At 53.6% G+C, this 20,119-nt stretch overlaps 1 protein-coding gene across 2 annotated transcripts in view; it reads right to left on the bottom strand.

The window, feature by feature from the left end:
• Positions 1–20,119, bottom strand: part of ADAMTS2 (ADAM metallopeptidase with thrombospondin type 1 motif 2) — a 142,764-nt gene that overhangs the window by 14,550 nt on the left and 108,095 nt on the right. For both annotated transcript variants that reach the window (XM_045527756.1, XM_045527757.1), the window contains 7 exons: positions 13,456–13,601; positions 11,570–11,745; positions 9,985–10,118; positions 4,458–4,581; positions 3,333–3,413; positions 1,988–2,154; positions 841–1,000 (listed from right to left, as the gene is read on the bottom strand). In XM_045527756.1, coding sequence (XP_045383712.1) covers positions 841–1,000; positions 1,988–2,154; positions 3,333–3,413; positions 4,458–4,581; positions 9,985–10,118; positions 11,570–11,745; positions 13,456–13,601 — 988 coding nt within the window. The remainder of the gene's footprint in view (positions 1–840; positions 1,001–1,987; positions 2,155–3,332; positions 3,414–4,457; positions 4,582–9,984; positions 10,119–11,569; positions 11,746–13,455; positions 13,602–20,119) is intronic.

Here is a 20,119-nt window from a genome sequence, read left to right as displayed (position 1 = left end):
CACTCTGGGGGCAAAACTGGACACCCAGTTGGGAGGAAGGTGCCAGGACCAGGGTGTGACCGGGACGGTGGGAATGGCAGGCGGGTCTGAGAGACACGCAGGAGGGAGAATCAGCAGGACGTGCTGATGAAGTCCCAGCGGGACGTGGGGGCACAGCGAAGGGTGGGGACGCCATCTGCCCAGGCCGTGGCCCCTCCCTTGGTAAGCTCCCCCCCGTGGGGCCTGGCCTGCCATCCCAGGGAGGTCTGTCCTGGCCCCCGGCCGCCTATCTCATCCAGCCGCCAGGAGCAGTGAGGACATCGGACAGATGGGACCCTCTGCGCACAGCCCTGCCCCAGGAAGGTCTACAGGCTTTCCTGAATGACCAGAGGGAGGGAGGAGCCTCCCAGAGGTGTCCCCAGCACTGCCCAAGCCTTGCCCATGGCCGGTCCTGCCGATGCCGTGGTGGGATCCCCCCACAGGCCAAGGTCCTGCCAGGCGGGCCGTGCCAGCATGGTCTCATGCTGCCTTTGGCCCGATGCCCCACACCCACCCCTCTCGCCCACCCGCTAGGCAGAGGTCCCAGGCAAAGGTCCCTGCCGAGCCGCCCCAGCCCCCAGGGCCAGTCTTCCCACCCTGGGCCCACGCCCAGGCTCACTCCGGCGTCAGGCCCGGCGGTCGGGAGGGCAGCGTCCACTCGGGAAGCCCCGCGCCCAGAAGCCCCTCCCGCCCAGCCAGACCTCCGCAGCACTGGGGGCCGGCCCCACGCTCTGCTCACGCCGGGCCCTGCCTGGGGCTGCTCCCACCGCCTCGCGGCCACCCGCATGCCACTCAGGGCCCAACTCTGAGAAACCCCCTCACCTCCGCCGCATGGCTTGGAGCAAGGAGACCACTTCTTCAGGGCCCACTCGTAGACCACAGAGTCATCTTCAAGGACATTGTTGTCATCAACATTGAGCGAGTCCTCATGGATCATGTATTTGTACGTCAGTGAGATCCGGGCATCTCCTTCTGGGACAACCTGTGCCCACCCAGGACGGCCATGAATGTGTCTGCCCTGCTCTGCTCCCTCCCTCTGAGGCTGGTGCAGGGACATCAGCCCGGGGCACACTCACTCCCGGCGCTCACGGCGGGCTGCTCTGCCAGAGCTGCTGGGGCACCCCGGGGCACGGGCTAGGTCCCCACAAGCCTCTGGTCACAGCTTTGTCAACTGATCCGTGTATAACCTTGTTTTATGTGGGATTCTGTTTAAAGACATTTTATTTAATATATATTTTTGATTCATGTCCTATGAAACAAGCAGGTGGCACAGGGTGGACACAGAGCACCCCTGGCCCTCATCACACATGTTCACAGGTGCGCCCACGGTGAAGCGCAGGGCTGGCTGACTGGACCCACCCCTAGCATGCTCGCTAGGGCACCACAGGCTTACCTGTGTGTTTACATTTTTGACGAATAAAATATGTCATTTATGCAATTAAAATTAAATTTTCAGAGGTGATTTGAGAATCCAGCCCCCTTAGTAGTCCCCACAGCCAGGAGCAGCCTGTGGCCCTGGACCCAGGAGATCTGAGGTCCAGTCCTACTTAGAGGCATGTCCAGTGTGACCTGGGGTTGGTGGTCTGGCTTCCTGGGCCCTGACTACCCCCCCAAGGTTGTCGCAGGGTTTCAGTGTGACAGTACACGTGAATGAGCATGACGGATGGTAGCTACAAATGTCATTCACACAGGGACACCAAAGCCCTAGAGGAGAGAGTATGCTCAAGGTCACCCATGGGTCACACAGGGCCCAGAGCCCCGAATCATGGGCCCATGTCCCCTCCTGGCTGTGACACAGCGTTGGAGACCTTGGGTGCAAAGGGCAGGCCAAGGAGGCTGTGCAGAGTGCAGCCTGGAGCGCGCAGGGTGCAGGGGTGCAGGGCTCCAGGCTCCCCAGCCCCGCCCCAGGGGGCCTGCCCCGCTGCCTGGGCAGCAAGGAGGCAGTGGGCTCGGCCTGGCCTCAGCTCACCAGGACGGTGATGGTGCCATGGAGGGGGCCCATGGTCTGCAGCGTCTCCCGGCCATCCTCGTCCCTGTACTCCCACTCCACGCCCATGGCGATGAAAGATTTAGAAGTGGCATCCATGTCATTCTCCTCGTTTAAGATGAACTTGCCTGTCTCCAGGTTCTTGACGGCTGAGAATGGCGAGGGGAAGTCTTTGGCTGCAGGCACCCCGGGACAGGGCCCAGGCTGGCTGGGGCAGGCCTGCAGGGCTGCTGGTGTGGTTGGTGGGGGAGTCGTGGGCAGCAGAGCCCCTCGTCTCCCCAGCCGCCCTCTGCCAGCGTGTCTGTGCCGCTGACATCCAAATCGCTCTGGGAGCCCATTTGCCCTCTGAGGCCCTGCCGGGACTAGATCACCCCCACGCGCACCGTTTGCCCACCCTAGTGCGCTTTCCTGGATCTGCCCCCCAGGCCCTGGAAGCAGGGCCTCCTCGGAAGCAGCCTGGCAGCTGCCCAGGCCCCTCCTGCTGTCTCTTTAGGGCACTCAGTGGGAGCTGGTGGCCCTCAGGCAGCATGGAGGGAGGGGTCCCCACCCGGCACAGGCATCTGCTGGACACGAGGGGTAAGCCCACGTCCCCAGACAGCAGGGTCTCTCCACCCCCTCGGTGACTGTGGCCTGGCTGAGGCCCAGCAGCTCCACGAAGAGGCCTGGCCTGACCGGAGGCCCTCAGGCCCCTGGGCCTCTGCAGACCATCCAGGAGCAAGAACCTGGCTGGTCAGGGAGCCCACACTTCCCGCAGTCTGGAAGGTGGCTGCTGGGGACTTCTGGGTGACTTTGGGGCAGCACAGACAGGGCACGAGTGAGAAGGTCCCCTCTAATTCTGTCCATGTCGTGGAGAAGCCCCTGTTGGCGCTGGTGGGCCTGACTCCTCCCTGACACTCGCCCCTCCGCAGCGTGGGCCTCCGTCCCAGAGACCTTGGCAGGAAACAGCTTTGGGACAGAGGTGTCTTTTTGTCTGGGAATCAATTTTTATGTTTACCTTCTACCTAAGGTACCGGATTTGCATTAAGGTAGCAACATAAAGATTCCTCTTAAAATAAGTGAGAGAGGAAAATGAATATTAGAAGAGTGATGTTTGCCACTTGCTGTGGGCGCTGAGCCGCAGCACTCAGGACCCCTGACCCAGTCCAGCCCCGGGGGCCTCTCCGCAGGGAGAAAACTGCCGGCAAGGCCCCAGGCCAAGGGACAGGTGGGGGGGCCGCCCCAGCTCAGGTTCCAGCCGCACAACCCGGGCCTCTTGACCCCTGGCCCTCTGCCCATCCCAGAGGAGCCAGGTCTCAAGGACGCTGAGTTGTCCAGCTCTGAGACTCACCCAGATGGTGGCTGGTGGCGTCCACCTCCTGGATGAGCAGGTGTCTGGCTCCGGCGGGGATCTCAAACATCTTGATGTGACCTTTGTTTGGAAGTGGGAAGACAATGTGGGAAGAGAAGGGAAGAGGAGGGGCCTCGCCTGCGGAGGCAGTGCCACCGCGGCGCTCCCGAGGCCCCGGGATTTCTTGGGCTCTGACCGCCCACCCGAGGAGAGGCCGCCAGGAGGGCCGGTGCATCGGGCCGGGGCGCGGCCCAGGGCTGCTGCTGCTTCCTGTGCTGGCCCTCTGCCCACATCGGATCCTAGGTGCTCCCTCGGCCTCCTCCGCTGGGAACCCGCCCAGGTGGGAACCCTGGCCCTCGAGTCACCAAGCTAAGATGCCACATCTGGGAGGGGCTGTCCGCAAGCTGCTTGGCCTCTCTGAGCTCTGCGCATCTGCAAACTAAAGACCCCGCATTCCGGCGGGCTGTGGCGAGGCCCCGCTGAGCACCTGACTTACGGGACTTCTGAGACCAGCCCCGCTCATTTGCTCCTAAAGAGGCCAATTAAGTGGCTTCTCCCCACTTCAGAAGCAGGACGGCCAGGCCCACAGAGCTGCCGCAGGCCTACCCAGAGGGCAGAGGGCCAGGAAGGGCACTGCTCTAGAACGAGGCTCTCCCAGAGGGCCGTTTTCCCAGAGCCCACCTTGGCCGGGGACCCTGTGGTCCCCAGCCCCATCCGGCAGCCCTGCAGGGACGGAGCTGCTGTGCACCCAGGCTGCAGGCTGCACTGACCAGTCCAGCAAAGCCCTGCTGACAGCCAGCTGGGGCAGGAGGAGAGAGCCGGGGACAGACAGGCCAGCTGGGTGTCACGGGAGGTCTGGGGGGCTCCTGATCTCCAATAAAGACTCCAAAGGCCCAACCTGGGCACCCTTATAACCTGGCATTCTCTGCCCTGACCCCTGTGACCTGGGCCCCCATTCTCCTCTGCCCTGACGTAGGATTCTGCCTCTGCCTCACCCTCCCTGATCCCCCCACCCCCAACGAGAACAGTCATGATCCAAGACAGAGCGGCAAGGACGAGCCGGGCCCAGCCCGGCCTGGGCGTGAGGAGCTGCAGACACTCAGACCCCGGCGAGGGCTCACTCACCGTGCTTCTTGGGCGAGCGCGTGAACGTGCCCTTGACCACTTTGCAGTGACTGTTGTCCCCTCCGCACACACCACACTTGTCCTCTTGCTTGCTGGAGCCGATCACCCCATCACAGCCCACCTTCTGCAGGGGGAGGGGCCATGAGCACGGGAGACACCCTCTTCCCTGGGGCCCTACCCTGCCACGGCCCGTGTCCCCTCCGCAGCCCTCAGTCCCAACGCAGGGGAAGGAGACCAGGCTCTGGGGCAAGACAGGCCCTGCGTGCCACGGCGACCCAGCTGTGCTCGCTGTGCCTCAGTCCCCACAGCCGGAACATGTGAGCCGCAGAGCCCAGGTAGGGCCACACACCCGAGACTGCTCTGGCACGGCGCAGCTGGCCTCTGGGCACGTGTCGTGGCCTGGCCCCCCTCGGCCCTTCCACATGCCCAGGTCATCCACACAGCACAGCCCCATCAGTGGCCCCTCCAGGGCTCCCACCCAGAGCTAGGCCTGGATGCCCCAAGCTTCACTCTGCACCAGGGATCCAGTGTCCTCTGTAGTCTGCCTTGAGGATGTCTGGGCAGGAAGTGGCAAGAGCTAGCCCCTCCATGCTGCCACTCCAGTAACTAACACTATTCTGCACAGCGTGGGGGTGTCCCCTTGCTCCCGGCTACCTGGTAGAGGCAGGAACATATTCGGGTTCTGCCACAGTTTCAATGCCTGCACCAAAACTCATGTTGAAGTTTTACTGCCATCGTAACAATAGTAAAAGTCGGAGCCTTTGAGAAGTGGTCAGGTCCCCAGGGCTCTGCCCCCACGAATGGCCTGATGCTGTTGCCCACCCATTGGGCTCCTGATAAAGGACTGAGTTCAGCCAGATCCCCTCTGTCTCTGATACTTGCTTCTGCCTTCCCACCACAGAATGGCCCCTGGTGGGTCACGGAGCCTTGCGTGTGCTGTGCTGTTGGACTTCCCACCACCCAGAACCAAGAGTTAAATACGTCTCTTTTCATTAGAAATCCCCCAGTCTGGTATTCTGTTATAGTTGCAGAAAACAGACTAAGACAGGTTCTTTCAGCCCTTGCAGCTCTGGCAGCCCCCCCATCCCTGGAGCCACAGAAGCTCCATGGGGAGAGCCCTGCGTACCAATGACCTTGGGCATTCTGCCCCAGGCCACTTCCACAGAGACGCCCAGACCAACCTTTCTTGGAACTAAACAGGGAAGACAGCCTCTCCTCTGAGCTGGTCTGCTCTCCTTGGCTGTCCCAGAGTGCATGACAGCATCACAGGTTTCCCTCTTTGCCCTGGCTGCCAGGAAGCACAGTGCCAATTCTCCTTTAAAGACCCTCCTACCACCACCGCTGGAGAGACTCACTTCCTTTCCCTTTGCTCTTTGATTTCTGACTTTTGTCTTGCAAGGACCTTTGAGGGCAGGGGCTCTAGACCATGGAGAGCTACAGAATAGCAGTTCATGCATCATTTGTGAATGTGTAGATAGGAAGAAGTTCATGATCTTTGAACTTTTATTGATCTATATTTTATTAAAGCTTTTTTTTTTTTTTTTTAAGACAGAGTCTCACTCTGTTGCCCAGGCTGCAACCTCAGATTCCTGGGCTCAAGCGATCCTCCTGTCTCAGCCTCCCAAGTAGCTGGGACTACAGGTGCCACCACTACATCTAGCTAATTTTTCTATTTTTTAAAGCAATAAGGACTCACTCTTGCTCAGGCTGGATAGTAAGCTTTTTGACTGACTCATTTTTGGAAGTAAGTAGGGTGGAAAACAATCAATTAGACAAACATGCTCCTATTTGTTTTAATGGTTCCTGAGAAAACAATTTTACCAAAGGGAAGTGACATGACATACTGAGACCAAAAAAGCACTCGAGGCCCAGAAGCCCAGGCTGAAAGCACAGAGCTGCCATCTCCTGGCTACGCAACCCTAGAGGGCGTGTCCCTCAGACCGTCAAGGTTTGCTTCCACATCTGGCCCCTGCTGAAGGTGAGGGGAGATGACCCTGGTGACACATCTGTAGTTCCTGGCACAGCGTGTCCTGGCGAGGGATGGAGACGATGCTGAGGACGAGAAGGGGGGGGAGGGGGAGAACCTCCTTTTCAGGCCAGGACGCGTACCCCCTTGGAGAGGGTTTGCCTCTAACACGAGGGGAATTACAGTAGTGTTCAGGTTTCCGGTAGTTTCTCTGCCTGCAGAGTAACCAGGAGTGAAAATTCTCAGCAGCTCCAGAGGCAGGGGACCGCAACATGTGCACGTCAGCAGCGGCGCTGGCAGGGCCCCGTGACGGCACGAGCGGGGGAGCCCCAGCCGCAGTGAGCGCAGCTCGGACTCAGGAGTACTCGCGGACTCACATCTCTTTCTAAAAAGGCTTGGAGCCCGTTTACAACCGAAGACACTAACTGGTGCTGGAAAAGGGCAGGACATCGGGACAAAGCAAAAAATGTAGCCACATGCTACATTTGAAAATTTGTCCTGAGTGTCATAGAGGTAGAGCAAAGGGAAACAGACTGAATCTTGGGCCTGGCAGACCTTGAGAGATATTGAAGTGGCCTCTCACCATTTCCCCTCAATTCTAAGACACATTTGTTTTCATCTTTTATTATTTCTGAAATCAGCATGAGCCTAATCAGTCGAAAGGACCTTGCCTGCCCGCTACAGGAGCGGCTCGACACAGCGGTTTTGGGTTTCTGTCTGGACACCTGCTGGCTCATATCAGGGGTGTGGCCTGTCCTGGCTGGGACAGCATCTACGCTTGATGACGCCTGACCTCAGGAGACACTGCCAATGTTCTAACCAAGCAGAAAAGACCAACAAGGGCCAGTCCTTCCACTGGCCTGAAATCTTGCCTTAGACCCAAACAGGGCTAATGTGACCACCGAGTGGCTCTGCAGGACCATGATGGCTACTGGCCACCGTCAGAGGCCAGAGGAGGCTGATGGCTTGGATTCCGGGTCGGGTGCAAGTCGAGGTGGAAGACGCTGGTAGTGACCGGGAGGCTGTGGCCTGAGGGGCGTTGCTAAGGAGGTGCTAATGAGGGCTGCCTTCCTGCTGCTTCCAGCCGGTCACACAGTCCTGTCCGCGCATATCAGAGTCAGGAAACGTGCCAGCTTACTTCAGTCTCTCCCTTTTTACAGTTTTTAGATGACATATCTGATGGCACGTTATTACCTCGTCAAGGTAGTGCATTGTGCCCTTTATTAAATCAGAGTGGCCCTGCTGGCCTCATTTAATGCCTAATTCTCTCAATTCCCTGCCCTGTGTGTGTACTAGTGTGTGCGAGTGTGTACTTGTGTGTGCGAGTGTGTACTTGTGTGTGCAAGTGTGTGCATGTGCACGCGCATGTTTCTCTGATCTCTTGCACATCTTTGCCATCTGACTTGTGACGTCCTGAGTCACTGTGTTTTGTTATTCTCTAATTGATGGCATCCACTAGGATGTTATTTTTTTACCCAATATTAGATTCTTTTAAAAGAGGAGTCTCACAATCATGTGTATCATTCAGATCAATATGTTTAATCTTATTACTGCCCATTTCCTCTGTGTGTTTAACCTTTCCCTTTTGTCCCTGTTGTTCTCTGTCTTTTGCAACATGACCATACATACGCATTGTCATTTGCTGCACAATTACATCTCGGTCAGCAATGGACCAAATATGCAACAGTGGTCCCATACGATTATAATGCCATATTTTACTGCGTCTTTTCTATGTTTAGATGCGTTTAGATACATGAACACTTACTGTGCTACAATTGCCACGTTGAGTACAGTCACTTGCTGCCTGGCTGCGACAGGCCACCCCGCAAAGCAAGCCCCGGTGTGCAGTAGGCTGCTCCATTTAAGTGTCTGCAAGTGCACACTACGATGTTGGCACAATGACAAAATCGCCTAAGGACACATTTCTCAGAACATATACTTGTCACAAAGTGACACATGACTGTATGTAAATACATGTGTTTTCTAATTATGCAAAACCTAGCAACCTGCTTTTATCCACTGAAATCACCATTAATGAAATACTCAACCCGTTCTTCTTTAACGATCACGTTAGGAGTGAAGTTCCAGCCAGGCTCGCTGCCGCAGGGAGTCCGTGCTCGGGACCACTAGATTTGCAACCACGCTCACAGCCGTATCTACAGATACTTCCACTATAAATGTTTCCCATGTTTACTGCCTGCATTAGTTATGGTTTTATTTTTTTAAATTTCTGTATCTGATGATATTTTGACATCTTAAAAGTCTTCCTGGCCGGGGAGAGACTGCCCCTCCCCTCCTGCGTCTAGCCAGCCCTGGGAGACACGCAGGCGGGCTGGGGGGCACCCTCCACACGTGGGCCAGCCCGTCCCCAGGCTGGAGCCCAAACTCCCCCTTGATCCAACCCCAACACACCACGCCAGTACCTCCTGCGCCCTAAAGCATCCCAGGGTCAGGTACCAGGCAACTGGAAACCACCCCAAAGCCCAGAGCCCTCCGGAGTGACTCGGACTGGCCCAACCTGAGCTCCTCACTCTGCGAGCCTGGCCCGTCCCGAGGGGCCCCAGTGAAGGCCCTGGCCAGGCTCTGCCCCTGCTCCTGCCTCCTGCATGGCGTGCTGGGCCCTTCTCTTGGGCAATGTAGGTAATACATTCCACTTTTGGTGGCACTGGCCTCATGCAGTCACCTCTGTAAGTTACAATCCCACGGGCACGAAGCAGATGCTGCCTGCGATTGTTTTGAGCATTTGGTCTCACTGTCTCTGAGCCAGATGCAAGGCCTGGCCTTCCTGCTGGGCTCAAGCTGACAGCCTCCCCCAGCCCTGCCACCTACGGCCACCTGTGGCCGCCCGAAGTCCTGTGGGCGGAGAGTGGCCCACGCCCCCTACTGAGGGGTACCTGCAGCACTCCAACAGGCTCTGCCACAGGCATCCTGAGGATGCTGCCATTCTCAGGAGGGTAAGATGAGAGTCGGTCCCTTCTACACAACCCTAGCAGAGGCTTCCAGTAGTTTCCAGGGGAGTCTAGCAGAGGCAAGTCTGTGCTCATGTTACTATTGCATGCTAAGGTGATCCATGGATGTTTCTTGTGGTGGCCTAAGATAGAAGCCAAGGACATAATAATAAAGGAAAACAGGACAGGGCATTTCTACAAAGTGCCAAACCAATGAGACCACAGTGATCCCAGAGTAAACTTCCCAGCGTCCTGCAGAGTGCAAGTGTGGGGCTGCTTCACAGGGGTCCTCGAGGAGCCTGTGCATCGGAGTCACCGTGGAGCTTGTCAAAGGTCATGCTCCCAGGCCACCGCCTTGATCTATGGAATCAGGACGTCTGAGAAGCCCCAGCTTCCCGGCTGAATCCTAGGCACACTGGCGCCCGAGAACCCCCGGCACGGGGCAGGGATAACTGACACTTGCTCAGGGCCTGCCCTCCCTGGTCCCGGAGCTGCTTCTGACACTGCATGCGTAACATCCCTTACCTTCCCAGTGACCCCGAGAAGCGGAAGCCGGCACCCCGGAAGCTGAGACTCAGAGCCGCGGACACCATGCGGGCCGGGCGGCACTCACCCTGCAGTCTCCACGCACACAGAGGCTGAAGGCGTCCTTGTAGGAGCAGCGCGTCCCATCGTGCACCATGCGCTTCATGGACACCACCTCCCCCGTCTCCTTGGACTTGCAGTACAGGTGGCATCTCTCCTTGGCTGGAAGGAAAGCCACAGGGGTCAGCAAGGAGCCTGGACAGCTGCCCACGCATGCAGAAGAGACACACCAGGCAGGGACAGACTCCTCCCAGGGTCTGGGACTCACCCGCCCCCGTGTGGCCTGAGCTCCAGGGGCACAGCGAGGGGAAGGGGAGGGTGATGGCAACCCCCTTCCTGTCTCGTGTCTCCTTAGCCTTTGGCCCTGGTGGTGCCGGGCTCAGGAAGACCTTTCCCAACTGAGCCAACCGGGCTACAGGTGCAGCCCGGACCTCACAGGCCGAGGCCCTGCCCGGGTGGAGACTGCGGCTCTGGGCAGATGCAAAGGGTGCTTTGCCAGGGCTGCACCTGCAGAACCTTCTCCACTTTCTCGGAAGTCCCGGATGAGGACCAGGCCCCCTTGATTCAGTCGCAGGGCCCTGGCCCTTCCACTCCTCAGCCTTTATCTCAAAGGTGGCAGCTCTGGGCCACCACACCGCAGCCCCCTCACTCCTAAAGGGGGACACCATCTACTCCATCCCCCCCAGCTCTGCGTTGCCCATGTGGCACAGAGCAGGCGCTCCGCTAGTGCAACATACTTGGAGCAATGACCCACACCTGGCCTCCTTCCCCTGCCCGATGCCCCGGAGGAACAGAAACTGAACATTTAAAATCCCATGATGGGGCGGCAGCGGGTGGGAACCCAAATGGAATACAAACACCCCCAGGCCCGAGGCTACCAGACTTCTCAGTTCCATGAGCCAATAGATGCCTTTTAATACTGAAACCAGTTGGAGTCACACGTTCTGACACTTGCAACTGAGAGTCCTAATAGAGGTCAGAGGCCACCAGATTGTTGGCTGAGTCAGCCCCGTCCCTCCCCCAGCTGACCTCACTGGCAGCCCCAGCCTTGCCCACCGGATCAGCACTGTGGCAGCCCCAGCCTCATCCACCGGATCAGCACTGTGGCAGCCCCAGCTTCACCCACCGGATCAGCACTGTGGCAGCCCCAGCCTCACCCACCGGATCAGCACTGTGGAAGCCCAAGCCTTGCCCACCGGATCAGCACTGTGGCAGCCCCAGCCTCACCCACCGGATCAGCACTGTGGCAGCCCCAGCTTCATCCACCGGATCAGCACTGTGGCAGCCCCAGCCTTGCCCACCGGATCAGCACTGTGGCAGCCCCAGCCTCACCCACCGGATCAGCACTGTGGAAGCCTGGCTCCAGCAAGCCTGCAGCCCGGCCGCCCTCCCCGGCGTCCCCGGCCATGCCAGGTGTTCCGGCTGCTGTGGGATCGCAGCCCTACCAGGAAAGAGGCCCCAGCAGCCACACCGGCCAGGGTGGGCTTTGCCGCCAGCCCAGTGTTGCGGCAGCCTCGCCCTACAAGGATCCGAGGCACAGGCCAAGGCAAGTCCCTGCCCCAACCCCAGGCCCGCCTGCTGAGCCCCCAGCGCCGCCTCCCTGCCTGGCTCACCATCCCGGTGCTCATGGGGCACCCAGTGGTGCTGGGCATCGCCATGCTCGAAGTACAGGTCCCACTGGCGGCACTGCTCCTCGCGGAAGTCGGCCAGGGAGTCAGGGCAGTCCTGCGGGTTGCAGAGCTGGAAGTCGTAGGCCAGGCCCGAGCAGGTGCGGCCGCCGTTGGCTGGGCTGGAGAGAAAGCGAAGGCCTTGCTGCACGGTCCCGCCAGAAACAGGCCAGCACTTGGAGTGCCACTGTGGAACTTGGGGGGATCCCTGAGTCTCAGGTGTCTGGATGGTGCAGCCCTGCTGAGCAAAGGGACCTCACCCTGCCGCGTCCCAGCTAGAGCACACGGCCACTCCCCAGCCTGCCAGGCCTCGGGCCATCGGGAGCAGAACCTGCTAGTGACGCTCTGCCGCCCGGCACTCCCCTGGGGAGGCAGCTTCTGCGCAGCCCCCGTGTCCCCCTCGCTGGCAGCACTGACGCCGGGCTGAGTGAGCGAGCCGCTGTGGCGGGTGTTCAGACGCTGCCTCCTCCACTGGCTAAAATCCCCGGGAAGGCAGGAGCCGAGTGCGGCTCCGACCAGCCGGGCCCTGGGCAGCGGGCCTGGCACGCAAGGAAAGAGGGCAACCCGCTTCACGAGCATCTGGCACAAGGCGACACGTTGCCTCTGGGTTCTCTCCACCCCAGGGAATTGGGGCTGTGATTCTGCGACGTCCTTGCTTCGCTGAGAACAGCAGCTCTCCGCAAACGGCCTCTGCGGTTGGCTCCCCTCTGGCCGTCGCCTCCCACCAGGGTAAGGGCCTCAGGACGGCCTGCGGAGGGGCTGGAGGGCACCTTTCCTGCCTCTGCCCTGGCCGGGAGGGCGGCCTGCAGCCTCCGGGCGGGAGGGCAGGAGGGGAGGAGAGGGCTTCCCGCTCGCGTGGGGGTGGCCGGCCCCAAACACAGGCCCCCTGTGCTGCTGGGCCACATGGCCTTGACCCTCTGCCCACATGGCCTTGACCCTCTGCCCAGAGCCGCAACTGCTGAGCCGTTCTGGCTCCCTTGTGGCCGGTCAGGGCCTGGCCAGAGACAGTCCAGCCCTGAGCCATGGGAACTGCCTCAGAGGCCGGGCCCTGCCAGGCGGGGCGCACCCCAGAGACTGCCCGCCAGCCCGAATCTGTGCCCGGCATTGCCTCTATGGTGCCTGATTGGGAAGCTGGAAATCTGTCATTTTTTTAAATGCAAAATTCTAGATTTGCAATATTTTCAGATAAATCAAAATCTTTAAACTGCTAGAAAGGTCAAAAAAGAAAGCCTCATGTGCCCAAGCAGTGCTGGAATGGCAGCGGTAGGCGGACAAGGTCCTGGCTGTGGACTGAGGAGGGAGCACAGCCCAGGACGTATTTACAGCGTGGGGGCCGGCAGGGGGAAGGAGAGGGACCAGGAGGACAGCACAGGGCCCGGGCACGGGGCCGGCGTGGGAGGCGGTGCGGGAGCGCGGCTGCGGGTGGGGCTACAGCTGGCACGGGCAGCCAGCGCAGGCACAAGTCCCAGCCCTGCTCTCACCTGACGACAACAGCTACCCAGGCTCCCGGCATCTCGGGGGCCAACAGAGGCCCCCTGTCTGCCCTTGTCTCCCTAACGCTGCCCCAGCCCTCCTCCTCCAAGCCCACAGCCAGGAAAGACAGCGTTTGGCTGTATGGGGTGGGTTGCAGGCAGGTGGGGGTGGCCGGGCGGCTGGTCAGGAGGCCAGAGGTAGGAGCACCAGCCTCCCAGGCAGGACGGGGCAGGGCAGCCCACCCTTGCACCCTCTCCAGAATGAGCACAGGAGCGCCCCAAGGACAGGCTGGCTGGTGAGGGGCTCCTGGGACCTCAGGTGCCACTCAGGAAGGTTCGGGGGACACAGGGCCAACTCACTGTGGGTTGTCGCACTGGCGGGTCCTGAACTTCACGCCAGTGCCGCAGGTGCGTGAGCAGGAGCCAAACGGACTCCAGGCGCCCCAGTTGCCATCCCGTTTGAGGATGTCAGGCGTCAGCCAGATGCAGTGTCCTTTAAAGCAATGCTGAAAGACAGAAGGCCACTCCCATGACCTACTACTCACACCAGGGCTGCCGGGACACCCCTGCACTCTGCAGCCTGCGGCCCTGCGACTTCTGCCCTGGCCAGGCCCCAGAGGCCCAGAGGAGGCCCATCCTACTGTCCCCAGATGCTCAGAGCCCCCAGGAAGACGGGCCTCTTCCCACTGGCAGCAGTGAGGGGAGGAGCTGCTGCCCAGCCCCCACCAGCCCGCCCTCTCCGCAGTCCTTCGGCCAGAGGCTGCACCATGGCACGTCCCCAGGGTAGGTACCCCGGGGCCCCCACAGGGCCATTTATAAAGACGCACCTGCACATCAGACCAACAACTCCAGAGACTAAGAGCTATTTAAGTAAATAAACCCAGGAACACAGCAAGTCCAGCACCAGCGTGCCGGACTCGAGGTTCACCTGCCAGCCTGACCGTGCCGCTCCCACCCCTCCCAGAGGGAGGGTGTGTCTGCACTTTAGGGGCCCACTTTGAGAAGACTGCAAAATTAACAATATTAAATTAGGTATAAAATGCATTATTGATTTAGAATAAGAAAATATATCACACACAAAAATTTAAAAACAGACAACGATGATTTTTATCTGACACGACTTTTTCTACACTGCTGATGGCGTCCTCTTTCATGTGCTCCTCTCATCCCAGCAGTTTTGTGGCCCTGGCTTCCACACAGAACACAAAGCGACGCACTCACTCCTCAGCAAACTTTTTCTGTAAAAGGGCCAGATAGTAACTATAGTCGACTTTGCGGGCTACATGGCATCTGCTGAATTACTCAGCTCTGCCGCCGGAGCTTGAAGGCAGCCACAGACAACATAAATGAATGGACACAGCTGTGAATAAGACTTTTTACAAAAACAGGCAGCAAATGGAAACTTCCGGAATGGAGGTGTAAAGAGGTTGGTGAACCCTCTCCCCGGTAAAACAGCCATTTAACTGATGAAAATTACTTTTTAAAAAACAACCATTTAAAGTCTCTGGAAATTGTCCTAAGGTCAATACAACAAACGAAGAAATATTTATTTAAGAAAATATACTAAATCTTGAATACAACAGAAAAAGTCTACAGCATTTAAGCCACAATCCTCTTCCATTCCTTCGTACATTCTCAATGTAACCAAAGCTTTACTGCCAAGAAGATGGGGCTCCCTATACTCCCAGCTCCCAGTCCAAGGCTAGCTTCATGCCAAGAAAGGCAGGCATCTGGCATCTCCCATCCCTCCCCTCTGTGTTGCAGAAAGCCTATTCCCGGTGGGGTGGCCAAGAGGACTGGGGCTTCCTTCCCCGACCCAGCCCCCACTCATGGAGCAGAAGCTGTGCTCCGGGTACAGCAGCCCAAGAAGAGTGGACCAGACAGCCCCTCCCCAGCGTGCTTGTGGAAAAGGTTCTATGCTGAAAGCAGCAGACCAAGAAGACTGGGGGCTACCATTCCCATCGAGTGATCTGCATGTACACCAGGAGTGTCACTCTGGGAGAAGCAGGCCACTGTCCCTGCTTCTAGCTCCAGTGCAGTGTTCGTGGTTTTCTCAGAGGTGCAGCAGAACAGACAGCTCCATAGCTCTCCCAAAGGGGACTGACATTTATCTGAAACAGAGCATGGCGAAGTTCATGCCTAAGGTCTTAGTCAAAAACAATAGAAGCCAGTGAAGTGGCTCACTCCTGCAACCCCAGAACTTTGGGAGGCAGAGGAGGGAGGATCACGTGAGGCCAGGAAAGTTCGAGACCAGCCTGGGCAACACAGTGTGACCCTGTCTCTACAAAAAAATTAAAAAATTTGCAGGTGTGGTGATGTACACCTGTAGTCCCAGCTACTTGAGAAGCTGAGCTCAGCAGGAAGATTGCTTGAGCCCAGGAATTCAAGGTTACAGTGGGCTATGATCATGCCACTGCACTCCAGCCTAGGCAACAAAACAAAACAAAACAAATTAGAGATTCTGGCAGTGAGTAATTAAAAGGAGACCAATAGTTCCATGATATTAGTAGCAACAAACAAAATGATAAACTAACTATAGGTTGAGTATTCATTGTCTGAAATTCTTGAAATCAAAAGTGTTTTGGATTTCAAATTTTTGGATTAAGGATACTCACCTGTAGAAATTTAACAGAGAGAACCAAGGACAAAGTCAGCTAAGAGCCCTCCTGAGGTCTGAGTAAGCCTCAGAGACTGGCAACACCCTGTCCCTATGAAAGGTCCAGAATTTAACTGGATCATACTATAGAGCAAATTATACACCCAGGGCTTTTTCAGAAATAATACAGCAATCAGCTAGTGGTTAATGAAGGCTAACAGCTGGGTGTGATGTCAATAGAGGCAGAATGCCCAGAAGCTTAACAGAAAGATCATGAAAAGAGACAGTCAGAGAGAGCTTGGCTAATACCACCGTCCTAGGGAGGAAGGGGTAGGGCTGTGGTCAGAGGCACTTTGAGGAGCAGTATCAGTAGCCGCACACTGCAGGGGGAAAACTCCATTGAAACAGCGCAGCCAAATCACTACTAAAAGAAACACGCAAACAACAACAAGAAGGCCCAGAGGGATCAATAGCCACAGTTTATTCAATGTGGTATATGAAATGTCCAGTTTTCAACAAAAAATCCTGAGACATGAAAAGAAACAGGAAAGCGTGACCCACACACACGAAATTAAGCAGTTGATAGAAACTACCTTTGAAGAGTCCCAGATGTTGAACCTAGCAGATAAAGATTTCAAAGCAGCTATTGTAAGTATGTTTAAAGAACAAAAGGAAACCATGTCTAAATAATTAAAGGGGAGTATAAAAATAATGTCTCACCAAATATAGAATACCAGTAAAGAGACAGAAATAATAATAATAACAAAACTAAAGAGAAATTCTACAGTGGAATAGTATAAAAACTTAAATGATAAATTTATTAGAGGGCTCAATAATGGATTTGATCTGGCAGAAGATAAAATCAGTGAACTTAAATATAGATCAATCAAAATTATGCATCTAAAGAGCAGAGAGAAAAAAGAATGAAGAAAAATGAACAAAGCCTCTGAGAAACATGCAAAATCATTAGGCACACTGAAATATGCATAGTAGAAGTATCAGAATGAGAGGACACAGAGAAAGAAACAGAAAAAATTTTTTTAAATGACTGAAAACTTCCAAAATTTGATAAAAAACGTTAACTTACATATTCAAGAAATTTGATGAGCTCCAAGTAGGGCAAATGCAAAGAGATCCACACCCAGAGACATCATAGACAAAATGTTGAAAATAGACAAAGACAAAGAGAAAATATTGAATGCAGCAGAAGAAAAATGACATTGTATCCAAGGAAATCCCAATAAGATTAACAACTGATTTTTAATTGGAAATAATGGAGGCCACAGGCAGTGGTGTCAACTAAGAATCTGACGTACAGCAAAACTAACTCTCAAAAATGAAGGTGAAATAAAGATACTCCCAGATAAACACTGCTAGCCATATAAGAAATACTAAAGGAAATTTTTCAGGCTGAAAGCAAGTTAACACCAGGGAATAATTCAAATACCAGTGGGGGAAAAAAAAATCACTGGAATGGACAAACTTCTAGAAAGACACAAACTACCTAAGCTGAATTAATATGGTATAGGAAATCTGTACAGACCTATAACAAGTAAAGAAATTGAATTAGTAATGTAAAAGCTTCCCACAAACAAAAACCCAAGCTTATGTGGCTTCACTAGTGAATTCTACCAAACATTTAAAGAAAAATTAATACTAATTGCTCAGAAACTGTTCTGAAAAATAGAAAAGAGGAATTCCCAACTCATTCCCTGAGGCTAGTCTTACCCTGATGCCAATACCAAAGATATCACAAGAAAAGAAAACTACAGACCAATATCTCCTATGAATACAGAAGTAAAAATCCTTACCAAAATACTAGCAAACTGAATTCAAGAACATATTGAAAGGATCATACATCATGACCAAGTGGGATTTATCCCAGAAACGTAGTTTAACCTTTGAAAACCAATGTAATACATCCTATTTACAAAATTAACACACAAACCCCATGATCATCTCGAGACTCAAAAAATCATTTGGCAAAATCCCTCATCCTTTCATGAAAAAAACACTGAACAGACCAGGCATAGAAGAGAATTTCCTCGATCTGATAAAGGAAATCTATGAATTACCCACAGCTAACATCATGCTTAATGCTTAATGACTACAAACACTGACTACATCTCCCTATGCCTTCATCAGTTTGTACTGAAAACTAGGTAATTTATAAATAGTAAAAAAATTATTTCTTACAGTTCTGGAGGCTGGGAAGTCCAATATCAAGGCACTAGCAGATTCAATGTCTGGTGAGGACTGGCTCTCTCTGTTTCCAAGACGGCACTTTGCTGCTGTGTCCTCTGGAGGGGACTAACACTGTGTCCTCATGTGGCAGAAAGGATGAAAGTGCACAAGAGTCCTAGCAGGGGTGGGTAACCTGCGGCCTTCTGATTTCAAGATTGTTATTCTTCAAACACCAAAGGAGGCAAGAAAAGCTTCATCCTTCTCTGCTACACTCCTTTTAATGAAAGGATTTGTTCTGTAAAATTTGGATTCAGTCAAAAGGCTGCACTCAAGGACCTAGAAGGCCACACGTTCACCACCCCTACTGGTGGTGGCCCTTTTATAAGGCCATTAATCCCATCCAGGAGGATGGAGCCCTCACCGCCTAAGCACCTCCTCAAGGACCCACCTCTTAAGACTGTTGCTTTTGGAATAAACTTTCAACATGAATTTTTTTTTTTTTGAGACAGAGTCTCACTTTATTGCCCAGGCTAGAGTGCCATGGCATCAGCCTAGCTCACAGCAACCTCAAACTCCTGGGCTCAAGCGATCCTCCTGCCTCAGCCTCCCAAGTAGCTGGGACTACAGGCATGCGCCACCATGCCCGGCTAATTTTATGTACATATATATATTTTTAATTGTCCAGATAATTTCTATTTTTAGTAGAGGCAGGGTCTCGCTCTTGCTCAGGCTGGTCTCGAACTCCTGACCTCGAGTGATCCACCCGCCTTGGCCTCCCAGAGTGCTAGGATTACAGGCATGAGCCACGGCGCCTGGCCCAACATGCATTTTTGAGGGGACACAAACATTTAAACCAGAGCACCCTATAATCAGGAACAAGATAAGGACATCTGCTTATGCCATTTCTACTCAACATTGTAATGGAAGTTGTAGAAAGGACAAGTAGGCAAGAAAAGGAAATAAAAGGCATCCATACTAGAAAGGAAGAAGCAAAACTGTCTCTATTTGCAGACAACATAGTCATCTATACAAATAATTCCAAGGAATCCCCTAAAAAAACTAACAGTTCACAAACAAAGTCAGTGAGGTTGCAGGAATAAGATCAATATACCAAAAAAAAAAAAAAAAAATTCCATTTACAATAGCATTGAAAAGAAGGAAAGAACCCTTGGAATAAACTGAACAAAAGAAATGCAAAACCTGTCCACTAAAAATGACAAAACATTGTCAAAAGAGATTAAAGATCTAAGTAAATGGTAAGATATGTCATGTTCACAGATCAGATTGCTCAGATGGCAATAATCCCACATTGACCTATGGATTCAACCTAATTCCCATCAAAATCCCAGCTAGAATTTTGCAGAAATTGAGAAACCACTCCTAAAATTCATATGGAAAGTCAAGGGACCCAGAATAACCAAACAATATTGAAAAAAGAGCAAAGTGGGAGGACACTTCCCCATTTCAATGTTTACTATAAAACTAAGACAGTGTGGCCCTGGCACAAGGATAGACAAATACATCAGTGGAATGAAACTAAACCTCTATATTTGGTCAATTGATTTTTGACAAGGGTGCCAAAACAATTCAATAGAAAAAGAATAGTCTCCTCAACAATGCTGATGAGACAACTGGATATCCACATGCAGAAGAATGAAGTTGAACCCCCTCCTCACACCTTACACAAAAATTAACCCAAAATGGATCACAGACTTAAATGTAAAAGCTGAAACTCTCAGACTAAAACACAAATCTTCTTGACCTAATAGTAATGGTTTCTTAGATACAACACCAAAAGCACAAGTGATAAAAGCAAAAATAGATAAATCGGACTTCATCAAAATTAAAAACTTTTGTGACTCAATACTATCATGAAAGTGAAAGACAACCCACCAAATGGAAGAAAATATTTGTAAATCATATATCTGATAAGTGTAATAAAGGACTTACATCCAGAATATGTAAAGAATTCTTACAACTCAATAATAAAAAGATAAATAACTTAATTAAAAAATAAGCAAAGGATCTTAACAGAATGTTATCCAAAAAGATATATATATACATATATATATACAAATAAATTGATATTAAGCACATGAAAAGATGTTCAACAATATAGGTCATTAGAGAAATGCAAATCAAAATCCTGATAATATTTCGTATCCATTGAGATAGTTATAATAAAGACAATTAACATGTTTTGGGGAGGATGAGGAAAAATCTGACCCCTTGTACATTGCTAGT

The sequence above is a fragment of the Lemur catta genome, chromosome 16, assembly GCF_020740605.2.
Source record: "Lemur catta isolate mLemCat1 chromosome 16, mLemCat1.pri, whole genome shotgun sequence".
NCBI lineage: Eukaryota > Metazoa > Chordata > Mammalia > Primates > Lemuridae > Lemur > Lemur catta.
This window is presented reverse-complemented; position numbering and strand designations above follow the sequence as displayed.